This window comes from Anomaloglossus baeobatrachus (genome assembly GCF_048569485.1).
Source record: "Anomaloglossus baeobatrachus isolate aAnoBae1 chromosome 5 unlocalized genomic scaffold, aAnoBae1.hap1 SUPER_5_unloc_7, whole genome shotgun sequence".
Taxonomy (NCBI): Eukaryota; Metazoa; Chordata; class Amphibia; order Anura; family Aromobatidae; genus Anomaloglossus; species Anomaloglossus baeobatrachus.
The window spans coordinates 199,826-219,827 of NW_027441811.1; the positions used below are offsets into that span (position 1 = coordinate 199,826).

The 20,002-nt window shown below is 45.0% G+C and overlaps 1 protein-coding gene across 1 annotated transcript in view; it reads right to left on the bottom strand.

Moving 5' to 3' along the window:
• Nucleotides 1-3,196: 3,196 nt before the first annotated feature.
• LOC142259307 (uncharacterized) overlaps nucleotides 3,197-20,002 on the bottom strand; it is a 106,550-nt gene continuing 89,744 nt past the window's right edge. Inside the window, 2 exon segments of the mRNA XM_075331777.1 lie at nucleotides 3,197-6,083; nucleotides 6,085-6,493. Coding sequence (XP_075187892.1) covers nucleotides 4,562-6,083; nucleotides 6,085-6,493 — 1,931 coding nt within the window. The 3' untranslated portion in view covers nucleotides 3,197-4,561.

Genomic DNA, 20,002 nt, shown 5'->3' on the forward strand with positions numbered 1-20,002 from the left:
ATGACACATCATTGGAATCAGAGTCACAGTCTGTCACGAGTAACAGACAGTCCTGCGGTGTCCACCAATAGAAGGTCACAGCATTTGGCTGCGCAAAATACTCCCTGACTTTCTATTATTTCTACTGTTAGTATTCAGTTTACTGGTATCTCCTCTGCTGGTTTTTCATCCTTTTTTCTTTAAGACCCAGGGGAGCTCCAGTATTTAAACCCAATTGGAAATCAAGATTATAATCTTTATTTCCAATTGGGTTTAAATACTCTCATTTTCCCTGAACTTGTGCTGGTGATACTCAGTTCTTTCACAAGCTCTGGATGCAAGCAGGCGGCTTGTACATAACAGTAGGAGCGTTGTTGCTCTTTACCGAACTTCTGAGTCATCTAGAGATAAGTTGTATATTGTTTCCCCTTGTTTGTTATCCCTGTGTGTCCTTTAGTGCCTTGTGGGGTTGACGAAGAGCTCATCCCATCCGATCCCTACCTAGGGCCCAGATCATGGTCAGCCTAGGGTCAGGTATCCGGCTCTGCTCATAGATGTGGAACCTATCTAAGGTGGTGAGGGAACCCAGGGCCCAGCGGTAGGCTTGATCAGAGGTCACCATCTCCCCATTTGCTACACACAGGGTTTCCCTTTAGCCGTTCACTTCGTACTTCCCCGTACCTAATATGACACTGTCTTTATATTATTCTGATTTTTAATTAGGGGGTAAACACTTAGTGACAGAATCCCAGAAAATTCACAAATCCCCAGCATAGGTATCATAAATGTTACTTGCTTTTCACAAAGAGATAGACCCCTTTTAGTTCTGGTCTCTTCTACACCCATAATTTAAACTGTGATAAAGGTTTGTGGGCAGAGACGAGTGAACCTAAATAGTAAAGTTCAGTGTTTGTACCAAATACAGACTTTATAAAAAAAAAAAATCAGTTTTAGAGTTCGGAGTTCGGGTGCTTTATTTATCCTAACCACTTGATCTAGCATCGCTGTGCTCGGGTACACTCAGTGTTCGGCCCAGTGCGAGCCGCTTGCAGTGTGTGAATGGCTTTCACGGGGAGGTAAAAACATTGCTATAGAATGTATTGTGCACAAGGAAAAAACTCTGTCCTCCCTCCCAAGATACTAAATGCTCTGTTTATTGCCGGTTGAATGTGGGCGTAGACCCGAGCTGCCCAATGAGTGACTTCCAATGGGGTTCATGACAAGTCCGGTTCCCGATTTGAACGTTATATAAAGTCCAACTGAAAGCTGAACCCGAACTTCAATGGGTGCACTTATCTCTATTTGTGGGTAGCCCCACAAAAAAATAATCCCTTGGATATCAGACATATAAAATCCTTTAGTTTTTTTATTACAACAATTATCCTTTATAAAAAGATCATTTTTATAACATTAACACTAGAAGTCCCAGAGAGGGGTCATTTAACATTTCTACCTTTGGAATCCAGAGACTGGTCGAATGACCTGAAGGATTTTAGCTAACACCCTATAATCACCATTTTTTGTTCTGTAATTAAGGCCATTAGGGGTACTTCTCGCATAGCGAGATCGCTGCTGAGTCACGTTTTTTGTGACGCAGCAGTGACCTCATTAGCGATCTCGCTCTGTGTGACACTGCGCAGCGATCTGGCCCCTGCTGTGAGATCGCTGCTCATTACACACAGTGCTGGTTAATTTTTTTTGACGTTGCTCTCCCGCTGTGAAGCACACATCGCTGTGTGTGACAGTGAGAGAGCAACGATCTGAATGTGCAGGGAGCCGGCATCTGGCAGCCTGCGGTAAGCTGTAACCAAGGTAAATATCGGGTAACCAAGAGAAGCCCTTTCTTGGCTACCCGATATTTACCTTGGTTACTAGCGTCCGCCGCTCTCAGGTTGCCAGTGCCGACTCCCTGCACACGTAGCTGGAGTACAGATTGGGTAAATAAGCACAGAGGTTTGCTTATTAACCCGATGTGTACTCTAGATAGGAGTGCAGGGAGTACAAAGGTAAATATTGGGTAACCAAGCACTTCATTACCCGATATTTACTTAGTTACCAAGTGCAGCGTCGCTTCCACGCGTCGCTGCTGGCTGGGGGCTGGTCACTGGTCGCTGGTGAGATCTGCCTGATTGACAGCTCACCAGCGACCATGTAGCGACATACCAGCGATCCAGACCGGGTCATATCGCTGGTGGGATCACTAGAGCAGCGCTAAAGTGTGACGGTACCCTTACTGTCGCACCACAGGAGGTTGTTGTTTTCCATTGAGTTTAGCCATTTAGTTTCTGCTTAGTTCTATTCAGTTTGGACTAAGGGTCAATTGACCCTCTTTCGGGACTTCAGGGGGGAGCTCAAAATTTTTAGGACTTCGTGTTAAGAGCCCAATTTATCCGGGAGCCACTCTTGATTGATTAAGTGGTGCATGCCTCTTCATGAATCCGGAGCGTTTGACGAGTGGCATGTGCCTTCTTGTACCATGCTAGAAATATTACTTCCTTCAGGGACTGGAGTGAGATTTCTGGCAAAGGGAACGCCACAGCTTGTCATGAATTAAAGTAGCTGTGCTGTCACGCCCCCGTCCCACCCAAGTTCTGCCAATTTTTGAAAATGCCAAAAGCCACCAAATGTTGACTCAACTTTCTGAATTTTTGAGACTTTTCAGAGCTTTTGTGACAATTTTTTTTACATAAATGCTTTGATGATTTGGGACCAGAGTGTCTTAAGGCTATGTGCCCACGCTGCGTAAAATGCGCGGATTTTGCCGCGGATTTTTCAGAAATCTGCAGCACAGCTACTCCCCAGCCATTTCTATGGCATTTGGGAATTGCTGTGTCCACACTGCGGATTTTTCCGCAGCGGAAATACTGCGGATTTCACTGCGGAAAAATCTGCAGCATGTCAATTATTCTTGCGAATTTACCTGCAGATTTTGTCCATTCAATTGAATGTCAAAAAACGCAAAATCCGTAATGAAATCCGCACCAATGGAAAGGTGCGGATTCCGGGGGAATGCTGCGGATTTAGCTGCAGAAAAATCCGCGGATACAGAGTCCCGTGGGCACGTAGCCTTATAACTTCCACATATCTAGGATGCAGTGTGATTCAAGTCTCCCCTCACTATTTTTGTGTGAAATGCCTACAGGTCTGCGCCAACTCAAGAGGTTTACAGGCAAAATCATCACATCTAGACACTAGAGAAAGCCAGGCATGAACAATATACAGTATATTTTACAAGCATTTATTTACAAAACAACAAGATTTGAAATGCAATTATATACAATGTCATATACTTCAGAGTTCCTATCTCCAATCTGGGGCTGCACTTTTTAGTAAATAAAGCAGTGGGAAACCTGAGATTAGTGAATTATCTAAATATAATCCAGTATCAAAACTATTCAAAAATATTCCTAAAGGCTCTCAAAAGGGCTATCAGTGTGTCAGATAAAAAAGAAAATGAATATTCACTGCTCCCCACACCATAATCCCGCCCACCTCTAGGCAATGAAGGCAGCGCTAACCAAGAGGTCGGCGGTATTATTTGCGTGGGGAGCAGTGAATATTCATTCTCTTTAATATTGGGTACACATGACTACCCAGCCGCTGGCTTACTGCTGTAGCTGGGCGATCACGTGTGTTTATTAGAGAATGAATATTGACTGCTCCCCAAGCCCAAAATCCCGGCTGTGGGGAGCAATGAATATTCTGGGAGCTGATGTCTGCGTGTAACTGGGGGCACATGGCAGCAATGTCATGCGCTGCGCCGTTTACATGCTAAAGTCACTTGCCAGCATCAGAAGAGAACACCATGCACCGGGCGAGCGGAGGGATGGTGAGTATAATCATTTATTTTCTTATGTGTGCAGCGTGATGGGGAAATATATACACGAATGGGCCTGAGATGAGGGTCATATATACAAGGATGGGGACATATGTACTAGAAAAAGAGCCATATATACCAGGATGGGGATCATATATACTAGTATGTGATAAAGATAGGCAACATATATACCAGGATGAAAGACATATATACGAGTATGGGAGACACATATACCTTGAAGGGGCCCAGTATGGGGGGACATTAGTACAGAATTGGGGGATTTTATCTCCGTAACAGTGTCAGCAGCAGATCCTACCCATAAAAGTGCTTCATGACCACATTTTTTGCGTTAATTATTTCCCTATATTCCTCCTTCAAAACCTAGGTATGTCTTATGGTCAAAAAAATACAATAATTTCTAAAAAGAAAGAAAATGGTTCTTTTCCTCACAAATTCTTACTTAAGGAACTGTAGCTGATTTTAGGATAAAACCCTTTAAATTAGGATACATCATGATGGCTTCTCTGTGTGACTCATCTGACAACAGGACCTAATTAATGATAAAAACATTTGGCAAATTCTGAAAGCAAAAATGGCTGCTACGCTCTGTTGGTTTTCTGATGTAGGCAAGACTTCATTTACCAGTTAAACATTTCAATTTTTCACAACATGAAAAAGGTTCCTTCCCTGTGCGGCTTCTTCACATGTTTAACAAGATGTGATTTCTGAGAATTACATTTTCCACATTCAGAACATAAAAATGGTTTATTTTGTGTGATTTTTTTGATGGTGAACAAGACCTGATTTCCAATTAAAACATTTTCCACATTCTGGGCATGAAAATGGCTTCTCCCCTGTGTGAGATCTTTGATGCACAACAAGTTCTGATTTCCAATTAAAACATTTCCCACACTCTGAACATGAAAATGGCTTCTGCCCGGTGTGACATCTTTGATGCTGAACAAGTTTTGATTTCCGAATAAAACATTTCCCACACTCCGAACATGAAAATGGCTTCTCACCGGTGTGACATCTTTGATGCACAACAAGATCTGATTTCCGAATAAAACATTTCCCACATTCTGAACATGAAAATGGCTTCTCCCCTATGTGACTTCTTTGATGCATAACAAGTTCTGATTTCCAATTAAAACGTTTCCCACACTCTGAACATGAAAATGGCTTCTCCCCAGTGTGAGATCTTTGATGCTGAACAAGTTGTGATTTCCGAATAAAACATTTCCCACACTCTGAACATGAAAATGGCTTCTCCCCGGTGTGATATCTTTGATGCACAAGAAGTTCTGATTTCCAATTAAAACATTTCCCACACTCTGAACATGAAAATGGCTTCTCCCCGGTGTGACATCTTTGATGCTGAACAAGTTTTGATTTCCGAATAAAACATTTCCCACACTCCGAACATGAAAATGGCTTCTCACCGGTGTGACATCTTTGATGCACAACAAGATCTGATTTCCGAATAAAACATTTCCCACATTCTGAACATGAAAATGGCTTCTCCCCTATGTGACTTCTTTGATGCATAACAAGTTCTGATTTCCAATTAAAACATTTCCCACACTCTGAACATGAAAATGGCTTCTCCCCAGTGTGAGATCTTTGATGCTGAACAAGTTGTGATTTCCGAATAAAACATTTCCTACACTCTGAACATGAAAATGGCTTCTCCCCGGTGTGACATCTTTGATGCACAACAAGTTCTGATTTCGAATTAAAACATTTCCCACACTCTGAACATGAAAATGGCTTCTCCCCAGTGTGAGATCTTTGATGCTGAACAAGTTTTGATTTCCGAATAAAACATTTCCCACACTCCGAACATGAAAATGGCTTCTCACCGGTGTGACATCTTTGATGCACAACAAGATCTGATTTCCGAATAAAACATTTCCCACATTCTGAACATGAAAATGGCTTCTCCCCAGTGTGAGATCTTTGATGCTGAACAAGTTGTGATTTCCGAATAAAACATTTCCTACACTCTGAACATGAAAATGGCTTCTCACCGGTGTGACATCTTTGATGCACAAGAAGTTCTGATTTCCAATTAAAACATTTTCCACACTCTGAACATGAAAATGGCTTCTCCCCGGTGTGAGATCTTTGATGCACAACAAGATCTGATTTCTGAATAAAACCTTTCCCACACTCTGAACATGAAAATGGCTTCTCCCCTGTGTGACGTTTTCCATGGTCAACAAGATTTGATTTCCTAGTAAAACATTTACCACATTCCAAGCATAAAAATGGGTTCGCCCCTGTTTTTTTTATGCATAACAAAATTTGATTTCTGAATAAAACATTTCTCACATTCTGAACATGAAAATGGCTTCTCCCCTGTGTGAATTCTTTGATGCTCAATAAGATTCTGATTGAGTATCTTCTGAGTAAAACATTTTTTACATTCTGGGCATGAAAATGGTTTCTCCCTTGTAGAAGCCGTTTCATGTTCCACATCCCTTCTGTAACTTTTATTTTGCTTACAAATCTGTGATAAATCGGAATTTTGGTCTTGTTTGAAAAGATCAGATGTTAAAACTTTCCGAGGAAGGACTGGAGGTATATCTGGGACAACAGTATGCTCTTCATATGTATCATGTGTGATACTTTCATCATCTGTTTTACATTCTGAAGATAATAGATTTCCATCTGAACTCCCAATACAGTCATCTGCTAAAAATAAACACAATGTTTTAATGATATTATCTTGAAAGTACATTTTTTTTAAACCATAATATCAGAAATTAAATTAGGAAAAAATGTATTCTGAATCTGTTGTCCAATTTCGACATATCTAATGATATGTCGTCAGGGTCACAGAATTCGTGAGGCACATCCGGCATCGTTAGCGACGTTGTTGCGTGTGACACCTACGAACGCGCATTAACGATCAGAAATACTCACCTAATCATTGATCGTTGACACGTCGTTCATTTTCAAAAGATCATTGCTCGTTCTGAAAGCAGGTTGTTCGTCGTTCCTGAGGCAGCACACATCGCTATGTGTGACACCCCGGGAACAATGAACAACAGGATTCCTGTGTCTTTCGGCAACAAGGTGGGCGTGACGTTCATTCGGCTGCTCTCCACCCCTAAGCTTCTATTGGTGGCCCGCTGTGTGATGTTGCTGTAACTCTGCACGAACCTCCCCCTTAGAAAAGAGGTTGTTCGCCGGCCACAGCGAAGTCGTTAGGACGGTAAGTTTAACGCATCCTAGCGATAATGTGCGCCACGGGCAACGATTTGCCCGTGACGCACAAACGACGGGGGCGGGTGCAAACGCTAGCGACATCGCTAGCGATGTCGCTGCGTGTAAAGCAGTCTTAAGAGTAGTCATGGGCGATCCTCCCGATGGTCGGGATTGGGGAGACTCGTCCGATTATTTTGTAAAGATCGAGATCGGGATCAAAATAACACGATCTTGCGTCCGATCACCGATATTGGTCTTTACAGTTATGGGATGGGGCGGGAAAGGGGGGCTGTAAAATAAAGAATACACTCAACAATAAACAGTCATTATACCTACAGGTTCCGCGACGCGTCCTGCACTCTGTCTCCCACCGCTTCCGAGTACGATCATCGCTGTGTCCTCCCGGTAACCAAAGGACCTTTTGTGACGTCATAGCCATGTGATCAGTCACGTGGGCATGTTGTATTATCTCATTGGCTACAGACTGGGTCACATGGCTATGACGTCATGCAAAGGTCCTGTAGTGTCAGCATGCTTGCCGGTAGACGGTGCTCGCCCGAGCTTCCAGTACTCGGTATATTTGGCGACCGCCGTATACCGGCGAGATGCTCGGGCACATGCCTGGCCCCCCTCCCTGCATGTTGGCGCTCTTTACAGAGTCAGCCCACATGCAGTGATTGGCTGCCACAGCCGGTGATAAATAGCGGCGCCGGGAATCAGGTGATCGGAGATCACCATTGCTATAGTAACCCGCTCGTTAGGTTACTATGGCAACAGTGGCAGCGGTGATGGCAACAGTGGCAGCGGTGAGGTCACCGTTTACCAACCCGCAGCGTCTGATCACTAATTGAGTGATTAGACAGCGCGGGGAGCAGCAGCAGCATTTTTCCACCCCCCCCTGTGCATTCTGATATAGCAGAGCTAGATCAGTGACAGAAGACTAGAATCGTGGAGGGGTGAGAGGGAGTAAAAAAGATGGAGTCCCCAAGTGTGTCTGTGTATTTAATTCTATTAAAGTATTTTTTCTCTGTGTGATGTCTTTTTTTGAACCCTTTATTGGAGATTCTTAATGGCCGGGTCAAACTTTCCTGACATTAAGAATCTCGGGCTTAATACCAGCTGGTAAAACAAAGCTGGTATTAACCCCTTATTACCCAGCGTGCCACCCGCTACCAGGGCGACTGGAAGAGTTGGATACAGCACCAGAAGACGGCACCTCTTTAAAAGCGCCATTTTATGGGGCAACTGCGGACTGCAATTCGCAGTGCAGGGGGGCCCAGAAAGCTTGGGCCACCCTGCGCTGTGGATTCCAATCCCCAGCTGCCTAGTTGTACCTGGCTGGACACAAAAATTGGGCAAAGCCCACGTCGTCTTTTTTAAATTTTTTCATGAAATTCATGAAATAATTAAAAAAAAAAAAAAAAAGGCTTCCCTATATTTTTGATTCTCAGCCGGGTACAAATAGGCAGCTGGGAGTTGGGGGCAGCCCATACCTGCCTGCTGTACCTGGCTAGCATAAAAAAATATGGCGAAGTCTAAGACACTTTTTAGTTATTTTTGGCAAAAAACGTTTTTTTGAAAAAAGGGCCTCCCCGTATTTTGATTGCCAGCCAAGATAAAGCCAGGCAGATGGGGGTGGCAGCCCGTAGCCATCTGCTTTATGTGTGCTGAGAATCAAAAATACTGTGGAGCGCTTCATCATCTTTTAAAATTATTTATTTACTCTTATACAACTGTATATTGTGTACAATATATAGAGTACAGACCAAAAGTTTGGACACACTTTCTCATCGCTAGAACAATTGTTAAGAGGAGACTTTGTGCAGCAGGCCTTCATGATAAAATAGCTGCTAGGAAACCACTGATAAGGACAGGCAACAAGCAGAAGAGACTTGTTTGGGCTAAAGAACACAAGGAATGGACATTAGACCAGTAGAAATCTGTGCTTTGGTCTGATGAGTCCAGATTTGAGATCTTTCAATCCAACCACCGTGTCTTTGTAGAAAAGGTGAACGGATGGAGTCTACATGGCTGGTTCCCACCGTGAAGCATGGAGGAGGAGGTGTGATGGTGTGGGGGTGCTTTGCTGGTGACACTGTTGGGGATTTATTCAAAATTGAAGACATACAGAACCAGCATGGCTACCACAGCATCTTGCAGCGGCATGCTATTCCATCCTGTTTACGTTTAGTTGGACCATCATTTATTTTTCAACAGGACAATGATCCCAAACACACCTTCAGGCTGTGTAAGGGCTATTTGACTAAGAAAAAGAGTGATGGGGTGCTACGCCAGATGACCTGGTCTCCACAGTCACCAGACCTGAACCCAATCGAGATGGTTTGGGGTGAGCTGGACCGCAGAGTGAAGGCAAAAGGGCCAACAAGTGCGAAGCATCTCTGGGACCTCCTTCAGGACTGTTGGAAGACCATTTCCGGTGACTACTTCTTGAAGCTCATCAAGAGAATGCCAAGAGTGTGTAAAGCAGTAATCAAAGCAAAACGTGGCTACTTTGAAGAACCTAGAATATAAGACATATTTTCAGTAGTTTCACACTTTTTTAAGTATTTCATTCCATATGTTTTAATTCATAGTTTTGATGCCTTCAATGTGAATCTACAATTTTTAGAGTCCTAAAAATAAAGCAAACTCTTTGAATGAAAAGGTGTGTCCAAACATTTGGTCTGTACTGTATGTGTGTATATATATATATATATATATATAATATATAATATATATATATATACACACACACACACACACACACATAAATATTATATATATATATATATATATATATATATATATATATATATATATTATATATACAGTGCCTACAAGTAGTATTCAACCCCCTGCAGATTTAGCAGGTTTGATAAGATGCAAATAAGTTAGAGCCTGCAAACTTCAAACAAGAGCAGGATTTATTAACAGATGCATAAATCTTACAAACCAACAAGTTATGTTGCTCAGTTAAATTTTAATAAATTTTCAACATAAAAGTGTGGGTCAATTATTATTCAACCCCTAGGTTTAATATTTTGTGGAATAACCCTTGTTTGCAATTACAGCTAATAATCGTCTTTTATAAGACCTGATCAGGCCGGCACAGGTCTCTGGAGTTATCTTGGCCCACTCCTCCATGCACATCTTCTCCAAGTTATCTAGGTTCTTTGGGTGTCTCATGTGGACTTTAATCTTGAGCTCCTTCCACAAGTTTTCAATTGGGTTAAGGTCAGGAGACTGACTAGGCCACTGCAACACCTTGATTTTTTCCCTCTTGAACCAGGCCTTGGTTTTCTTGGCTGTGTGCTTTGGGTCATTGTCTTGTTGGAAGATGAAATGACGACCCATCTTAAGATCCTTGATGGAGGAGCGGAGGTTCTTGGCCAAAATCTCCAGGTAGGCCGTGCTATCCATCTTCCCATGGATGCGGACCAGATGGCCAGGCCCCTTGGCTGAGAAACAGCCCCACAGCATAATGCTGCCACCACCATGCTTGACTGTAGGGATGGTATTCTTGGGGTCGTATGCAGTGCCATCCAGTATCCAAACGTCACGTGTGTGGTTGGCACCAAAGATCTCGATCTTGGTCTCATCAGACCAGAGAACCTTGAACCAGTCTGTCTCAGAGTCCTCCAAATGATCATGAGCAAACTGTAGACGAGCCTTGACATGACGCTTTGAAAGTAAAGGTACCTTACGGGCTCGTCTGGAACGGAGACCATTGCGGTGGAGTACGTTACTTATGGTATTGACTGAAACCAATGTCCCCACTGCCATGAGATCTTCCCAGAGCTCCTTCCTTGCTGTCCTTGGGTTAGCCTTGACTCTTCGGACAAGCCTGGCCTCGGCACGGGAGGAAACTTTCAAAGGCTGTCCAGGCCGTGGAAGGCTAACAGTAGTTCCATAAGCCTTCCACTTCCGGATGATGCTCCCAACAGTGGAGACAGGTAGGCCCAACTCCTTTGATAGGGTTTTGTACCCCTTGCCAGCCTTGTGACCCTCCACGATCTTGTCTCTGATGGCCTTGGAATGCTTCTTTGTCTTTCCCATGTTGACCATGTATGAGTGCTGTTCACAAGTTTGGGGAGGGTCTTAATTAGTCAAAAAAGGCTGGAAAAAGAGATAATTAATCCAAACATGTGAAGCTCATTGTTCTTTGTGCCTGAAATACTTCTTAATACTTTAGGGGAACCAAACAGAATTCTGGTGGTTTGAGGGGTTGAATAATAAATGACCCTCTGAATAAACTTTTCTCAATTTAAAAAAAATAAATAAAAAGAAATAACATTCTTTTTTGCTGCAGTGCATTTCACACTTCCAGGCTGATCTACAGTCCAAATGTCACAATGCCAAGTTAATTCCGAATGTGTAAACCTGCTAAATCTGCAGGGGGTTGAATACTACTTGTAGGCACTGTATATATATACCTCATTTAACTTCAGAAATATTACTCAGTCCATCAGTTATTAGTTATATGAAACTGAAATAGCTGTTGCAAAAACCCAAATTGTTATAAAGAAAAAAGGTTAACATTAATAGCGGTGCCCAAACTTTTTCTTATGACTGTAATTATATATATATATTACAGTCATATGAAAATGTTTGGGCACCCCTATTAATGTTAACCTTTTTTCTTAATAACAATTTGGGTTTTTGCAACAGCTATTTCAGTTTCATATATCTAATAACTGATGGACTGAGTAATATTTCTGAATTTAAATGAGGTTTTTATTGTACTAACAGAAAATGTGCGATCTGCATTTAAACGAAATTTGACCGGTGCAAAAGTATGGGCACCACAACATAAAAGTGACATTAATATTTTGTAGATCCTCCTTTTGCAGAAATAACAGCCTCTAGTGGCTTCCTGTAGCTTTTAATGAGTTCCTGGATCCTGGATGAAGGTAGATTTGACCATTCCGGTTTACAAAACAATTCCAGTTCAGTTAAGTTTGATGGTCGCTGAGCATGGACCGCCGCTTCACATTATCCCACAGATGTTCAATGATATTCAGGTCTGGGGACTGGGATGGCCATTCCAGAACATTGTAATTGTTCCTCTGCATGAATGCCTGAGTAGATTTGGAGCGGTGTTTTGGATCATTGTCTTGCTGAAATATCCATCCCCTGCGTAACTTCAACTTCGTCACTGATTCTTGCACATTATTGTCAAGAATCTGCTGATACTGAGTTGAATCCATGCGACCCTCAACTTTAACAAGATTCCTGGTGCCGGCATTGGCCACACAGCCCCAAAGCATGATGGAACCTCCACCAAATTTTACTGTGGGTAGCAAGTGCTTTTCTTGGAATGCCGTGTTTTTTTGCCTACATGCATAACGCCTTTTTGTATGACCAAACAACTCAATCTTTGTTTCATCAGTCTACAGGACCTTCGTCCAAAATGTTACTGGCTTGTCCAAATGTGCTTTTGCATACCTCAGGCAACTCTGTTTGTGGCGTGCTTGCAAAACGACTTCTTTCGCATCACTCTCCCATACAGCTTCTCCTTGTGCAAAGTGCGCTGTAGACCAAATGTTTGGACACAGCTTCTCATCTCTAGAATAACTGTTAAGAGGAGACTTTGTGCAGCAGGCCTTCATGGTAAAATAGCTGCTAGGAAACCACTGCTAAGGACAGGCAACAAGCAGAAGAGACTTGGTTGGGCTAAAGAACACAAGGAATGGACATTAGACCAGTGGAAATCTGTGTTTGGTCTGATGAGTCCAAATTTCAGATCTTTGGATCCAACCACGTCTTTGTAGAAAAGGTGATCGGATGGACTCCACATGGCTGGTTCCCACCGTGAAGCATGGAGGAGGAGGAGGTGTGATGGTGTGGGGGTGCTTTGCTGGTAACACTGTTGGGGATTTATTCAAGATTGAAGGCATACTGAACCAGCATGGCTACCACAGCACCTTGCAGCAGCATGCTATTCCATCCTGTTTGCGATTAGTTGGACCATCATTTATTTTTCAACAGGACAATGACCCCAAACACACGTCCAGGCTGTGTAAGGGCTATTTGACTAAGAAGGAGAGTGATGGGGTGCTACGCCAGATAACCTGGCCTCCACAGTCACCAGACCTGAAACCAATCGAGATGGTTTGGGGTGAGCTGGACCGCAGAGTGAAGGCAAAAAGGTGAACAAGTGCTAAGCATCTCTGGGAACTCCTTCAAAACTGTTGGAAGACCATTTGGGTTACTACCTCTTGAAGCTCATCAAGAGAATGCCAAGAGTGTGCAAAGTAGTAATGAAAGCAAAAGGTGGCTACTTTGAAGAACCTAGAATATAAGACATATTTTCTTTTTTTTTTTTTTTTTTTAAATCAGGTTCATTTTTATTTAACATCAAAATTATACAACACATAAAATAATTCCCTCCATAGAAATATCACAGAAAGGGAAAAAACCTTTAGTCAATAAGAAAAACCACACAAATAACATAATAAACAATGCACCCGCAGTCCACGTCTCATTTCAATATGGGTCTCAAAGTGCATATTATTTCCCAATATATTCTCCATAGTATAGCTTACCCAGCATCATTATGACATTATATATATATACACATATACATACACGCACGCACGCACGCACGCACACACATATACATGCACACACATATACATGCACACACATATACATGCACACACCTTCCAGCAGTACGCATATCACCCTATTTGAGGAAATTTGTTAACCGGTCAGAAGGAGAAGGACCTGGTCGCTCGCACTGTCCTGCAGTAACGCCGAGGAGGGAAGGCCTGGGGTATCCAACCATGCCCCCCAGATCTTATAGAACTTTTTCAATGCATTTCTTTTAAGGTATACTCCTCTCTCCAGTCGAAGTATAGCGTTTACTCTTTCCCTAAAATCCCCGATGACCGGAGGCGCTGGGTCCAACCAGTGGTAGGCCAACAGTTTCCTAGCCTGGTACAAGAGACGTGTAATACCGACCATTACCGGCGAACTCAAGTCCACCCCCCCCTCCAGTAGACCCAGGATACATATAATAGGTCTTGGCTGTAGACGGATATTGAAAACTTGTCTAACCAAATCTAGTACTGCCCTCCAGTAATCTTCAATGTTCCCACAGGACCACATCATATGCATCAGATTCGCACCTTCCTGTCCGCACCTAGGACACAGATCATCCATCCTAACTCCCATCTTATGCAATAGACTAGGTGTCCTATATACTCTATGTAACAGGAATAGCTGTGACAGTCGTTGGCCTTCAGATACAGCAAGGCTTGGAGTCTGAGACAGGACCTCACCCCACTGTTCCTCTGTCATAGGGCCTAGGTCCCTCTCCCACTTCTCTCTAGCCTGCAAAGGGAATTTGTCGAGGTGTCTAGATAACATCACTGTATACAACCTAGAAATAATACCATAGGAGCGATCAGATGTCAACAATTCAGTAAGAGTGTGATTCCGCTCTATCCTAATGTCCATACGACGTGTCTGTGTCTCATAGGCATGACGGAGCTGCAGGTATTGGTAAAAGGAACTGTGCGGTATCCCAAACTCAGCTTGAAGCTGGTCAAATCTTTTAAGTATATTATTCTGAAGAATCTGAGACACCTGATGCACCCCCCTGCTCACCCACATTCTCCAACCCGGGAGTCTCTGCAGCTCCGCCAGTCCACGATTATGCCATAAGGGCCAGTACTCAGTCATTCCTGATATTCCCAGCAACTGCTTCCCTCTATCCCACACCTTGTACATCAATGATAATGTTGGATATAATGTTCCTCCTCTGGGTGAGTATCCTGCATCCAAAAAAGCCACTGGGTGTCCCCATTCTGCAAGGCCCCTCACCAATTTGCCCCCAGCGTCATATGCCTCATCCTTTCCCCACCCCCTGAAGTGCTGCATCTGTGCCGCAACATAATAAACCCACGGGTTGGGGACTGCCAGACCCCCATCCTCCTTCCCTCTCTGCAGGGTCTCAAGGCGGATTCTAGCCTGCTGCTTTTGCCACAAGAGTTCCCGAAACAAAGTGTTGATTTTACGGAAAAATTTCCAGTGGATCCATATTGGGGCGTTGTGGAGAAGATACAGAAGTTTGGGCATCAGTACCATTTTTAGTAGATTAGCACGGCCAATAAGGGACAGTGGGAGTCGACACCAGGCATCTATCTTGTTCCTAAACTGAGCCAACACTGGTTCCAGATTTTGAGAGTAGTAATCACGCGGTCGGGCACTAACCACAATCCCCAGGTATTTAAATTTATCCACCGTCGGAATTGGCAGCCCCAGAGTACTAAAATTAGATGGGAGTGGATCTATAGGGAGCAGGGCCGATTTCTTCCAGTTTATTAGGAGTCCCGAGCGCCTACCAAATTCTATAATAATATTTATTGCTGGGCCCACCGATGTCCCCACCTCCCTGAGATACAGCAACAAATCGTCCGCATAGAGGGAAACCTTATGCTCCAGACCGCCTATCTCAAACCCCTTTACGCCAGCGGATGCACGAAGCATAGCCGCCAATGGTTCAATTGCCGCTGCAAATAGTAATGGAGAGAGAGGACAGCCCTGTCTCGTGCCCCTGGCCAAATTAAAAGACGAGGAGGTACAACGATTAACTCGAATCCTGGCCCGCGGAGAGGCATATAACAATTTGACCCAGCCAATAAATCTGGAGCCAAGACCCAATTTCTCCAAAACTACCCATAGGAAATTCCATTCAATACTGTCAAAGGCTTTGGCTGCATCTAATGACAGGACTGCTCTCTCCTTGTTTCTCCCCTCAGAACTTAGCTGTATCCCCAGGAATAAACGTCGCAAATTAATGGAAGTAGATTTATTGGGGATGAATCCAGTCTGATCCTCGTGGATCACTGACGTGATCACCCGGGACAACCTGTTAGCTAGAATTTTAGCGATTAATTTAATATCTAATGTAAGCAGCGAGATTGGGCGATAGGAGTCAGGCGCGGTCGGATCTTTCCCGGGTTTTAAAATCAGAACAATAATAGCCTCCCTCATGGATGCAGGGAGGGATCCCTTCTCCTCAGCATCTCTGAACACATCCAAGAGTCTTGGCAGCAGCAGATGGGTATATAATTTGTAGAATTCACCCGGGAGTCCGTCCGCACCTGGGGCCTTTTCATTTTGGATTTGACCGAGCGCCTCCTCCAGCTCCTCCAGGTCTATATCTCTATTCAGGGAATCTCTCTCACTATCTGACAGACTGGGGAGAGTGATCTCCTCCACAAAGTCCCGCAGTTCCTCATCCCCATAATGCGATTTAGAGGAGTATAATTGGGTGTAATACTGTTGCATGACCTCCACAATCCTCCCGCTGTCCCTCACCTCCTCTCCAGTGTCAAGTTTCAATTTGGTGATATAGGTCAATCCCTCCTGCGCCCTAGCAATTGTAGCCAAGAGATGTCCCACACTCTCCCCCTCCGTAAAGTACCGCTGCTTAAGGAAAAAGCGTTTGTTAGTGGCCAAGGAAGTCATATGGTCTCTCAGAGCTCTCTGTGCCCTCTCTAAGTCCCGCTTGGCATCATCTGTAGGGTTAGATATAAGAAGTCGTTCTGCATCACCTAAAGTGTCCGTCAGATACTTAGTGCGCTCTCTTGTTTTCGCCTTTCGGGTGCAAATTTCCCTAATATATGTCCCACGAACATACGCCTTCATTGCGTCCCACACTATATGTTTGGATGCCGTACCGTCATTTGTCACAAAATATTCCCGTATAGTGTCAGTCAGAGTGCCCCCTATCAGTTGTATCCAAAAAGGGTTGAGCCGCCAAGGTATCCCCGCCAGCCGGTCCGGGTCCCCAAGCCTTAGACGGACCTGTAGTGGGGAGTGGTCAGACACCCCCCTGGCCAGGTACGTGACTGAAGCTACACAAGGCAGCAGCTGAGCATTTCCAATGGCCAGGTCAATCCGGGACAGTGAATGATGAGAACTAGAATAGCATGAATACTGCCGGACCTGCGGGTTTCTAATACGCCAAATATCTACATATCCCACCTCCTCCATCAGTCTGGCAAGGGATGTAGCTGCCGCCCCCACTGAGATATTCCCTGTATGTAACTTATCCCAATACGGGTGCAAGTAATTATTATAGTCTCCTACTAATAGGGTGGGGACCTCAGGGAGGGAAGCAACAAAATTGAGAATACGTTTCAATGGTTCCCCTGTGTATGGCGGCGGAATATAAATTGCAACTAGAACACAGCGCACATTATGAAGGACACAGTAAAGACATACAAATCTACCCTCCTGATCCACAGAAGCTTTAAGACACTCAAACGGCACTGTCCTGTGTATCAGGACACTCACCCCCCTGGAGTGTGTGGTATATACAGAGTGATACTCATGGGCTATCCATTTTTTGTGGAGCAAGTGGAGCCGCTCCTTCACCAAGTGCGTTTCTGATAAGAATATTATGTCTGGCTTAAGCTGCTGTAGAAACAGAAAAACTGCACATCTTTTAGTGGCTTCACCCAATCCTCGCACATTCCAGGCCACTATATTAACCTCCTTCGCCATAAGGGTGAGTACACATATGTAACAGCAGGGGGCAGCAAGCGGGGACCTCCGGACCCATCTGCAGCAGTTCCCATAGATGAGCATAGACCAAACAGGTGCATAAAACAAAAAGGTCAAACAACATAAAAACATACACAGTAAACCAGGACATTCCTCTCAAACAGAGGGAAGTGGGGCTAAACATAACCCTAAGAGCACATAACGGTTTAAATTCCTGAACAGTCATCAACTGCATAGTAACCTATCTGGGTGGCTCCTGCCAACCGTCCATAAGTGTTCCAGCTGGGAAACATAGCACGTTCACCTCAGCAAGTCCAACAGCAAGGAATCCGCAATAATCCTCAGCGGTGATTTCTGCGCAGTCCTTTTTCATTGGTATCGAGCCATGCGGCTGCATCCTTTGGAGTGTCAAAAAACTTTGTCCCACCATCCGCCACCACTCGCAGCCTGGTAGGGTATAGCATTGAGTAAGAGATCTGCAGCTGCCTCAGGCGTTTTTTGACATCAATAAATTGCGCTCTCCTCTGCTGGATTTCAGTGGAAAAATCCGGGTACAGTGAGACCTTATGGCCGTCAATAGCCAGATCCTTAATCTCCCGGGCTCTGCGGAGCGCAGTGTCCCTGTCCCTGAAGTGCAGTAGCTTGAGGAGGATAGGACGAGGGGGTGCCCCTGGTGGTGGGGGTCTAGTGGGGACCCTATGTGCCCGCTCAATAGTGAAGAAAGGAGAAAACAGATCCATACCCAAAGTCTTGGGGAGCCACATTTCAAAAAAAGCTACTGGATTATTGCCTTCTGCCTTTTCTGGGACCCCGACCAGTCGGAGATTGCTTCTGCGGGATCTGTTTTCTAGATCGTCCACCTTAGCCCTAAGCAATGAGATATTGTGGATTGCTCTGCCAAGGTCCCGAGTCAGAGGGGGAAGCTTATCCTCTGTGGCACTGACCCGGTCTTCCAGGGCCCCCACCCGTACATTGACCCCCTGCAACTCGTGCCTGATAGATGAAATGTCCATTTTAATTCCTCCCATCTGTATGTTCAAAGTGGCTAGCATATTGTTGCAGGTATTTACTGCTGCAAGCACATCACTGAGGGTGGGCTCTGCTCTCCCAGGATCTGTGTTTTCATCTGTAGCTCTAAGGTTGTCCCCCTGCTCCACATTATTGGCAGCAGCCAACATACTCACAGCTCCCTGCTGCTCTTCCTCCTCCATCAGTTCTTGTCCTGGGATCTCCTCCACGCTGAGGGCACACTGCTTAACAGCTCCAGGTATCTCAGGCTGATCTCGTGCAAACTTGCTGAGGCGAGCTATTGCATCAGACGCCCTGCCCCCACATGAAGCTCCAGCGTCCATGAGTGTGGCCTGTGTCCCGCGCTTCTTATCAGCCCGAGTTCTGGTCATATCACTCAGGTCTTTGAAGCCCCCTCAGTCTAGGAGAGGTCACCACTCCAGGAAAGCAGTAAAACAAACTTTAACCCCAGCTGGACAGGATTATACAGGAGTTTTTTGCAGGAGCTGTCTCTACACAGGTCTTCCTCACATGCTGCTCAGGCCACGCCCCATAAGACATATTTTCAGTTGTTTCACACTTTAAAGGGGTGGTTCACCCATTTTTTTTATTTTCTCTAGGAGTTACACTTACTATTATCGGCGTTTTCTGCATTGGCTTCTATTTCCAATTCTGGCACTGAGCGGCGCTATCATGCACGCTCAGTGCCTGTCACATGACCCCCTGGAGCTGTGGCCGCCAGTATCCTCTTACGTCCCGACAAGTTCCGGGCTCTAAAACTTGACAGGTACGTCAGAGGAGGCTGGAGCCACTCAGATTTAGTGACAGGGCTGTGGGCGGTGACTACCGCACGTCACAGCCCAGCATCGAGGGGAGGATCCGGAGGACGTCAGTATGGAGCGCTGAAGACGGCTGAGCGTCGGGCAGATGGTGAGGCACGGGGCGCCAGGGTGGAGTACAGGGAGGGGGGTTCTTCAGCTGAAATCCCCCCCTGTCACGTAAGTATCTGATCACACTCTCCACCCGCCCGCTCTGCTGCGATGTCAGGAGAGCGGGCGGTGTCGGGCTGTGTGATCATGTGCTCCTCCAAGCAGCACTACAGGATGCAGCAAGACACTGACAGGCTGGTCCCATGCAGCACCGCATGTGTTAGAGCAGCGCATGTCACCGCTCTGCCACCTGTCCTGCTGCATGGGACCAACTGTCTGCACTCTGTCACCTGCACCACAAGTCACAGAGTGGAGACAGTTGGTAACAGAGCACCTCTCTCCCCCCTCTCTTCTTTCCCCACTCTCTTCTCTCCACCCCTCTCTTCTCTCCCCCCACTCTCTCCCCCCCCACTCTCTTCCCCCACCCCTCTTTTCTCTCCCTCCCCTCTTCACTGCCCCCCTCTTATCCCTCTCTCCTCTCCCCCCTCTTTTCCCTCCCTCTCTCTTTTCCCTCTCTCTCTTTTCCCTCTCTCTCTTT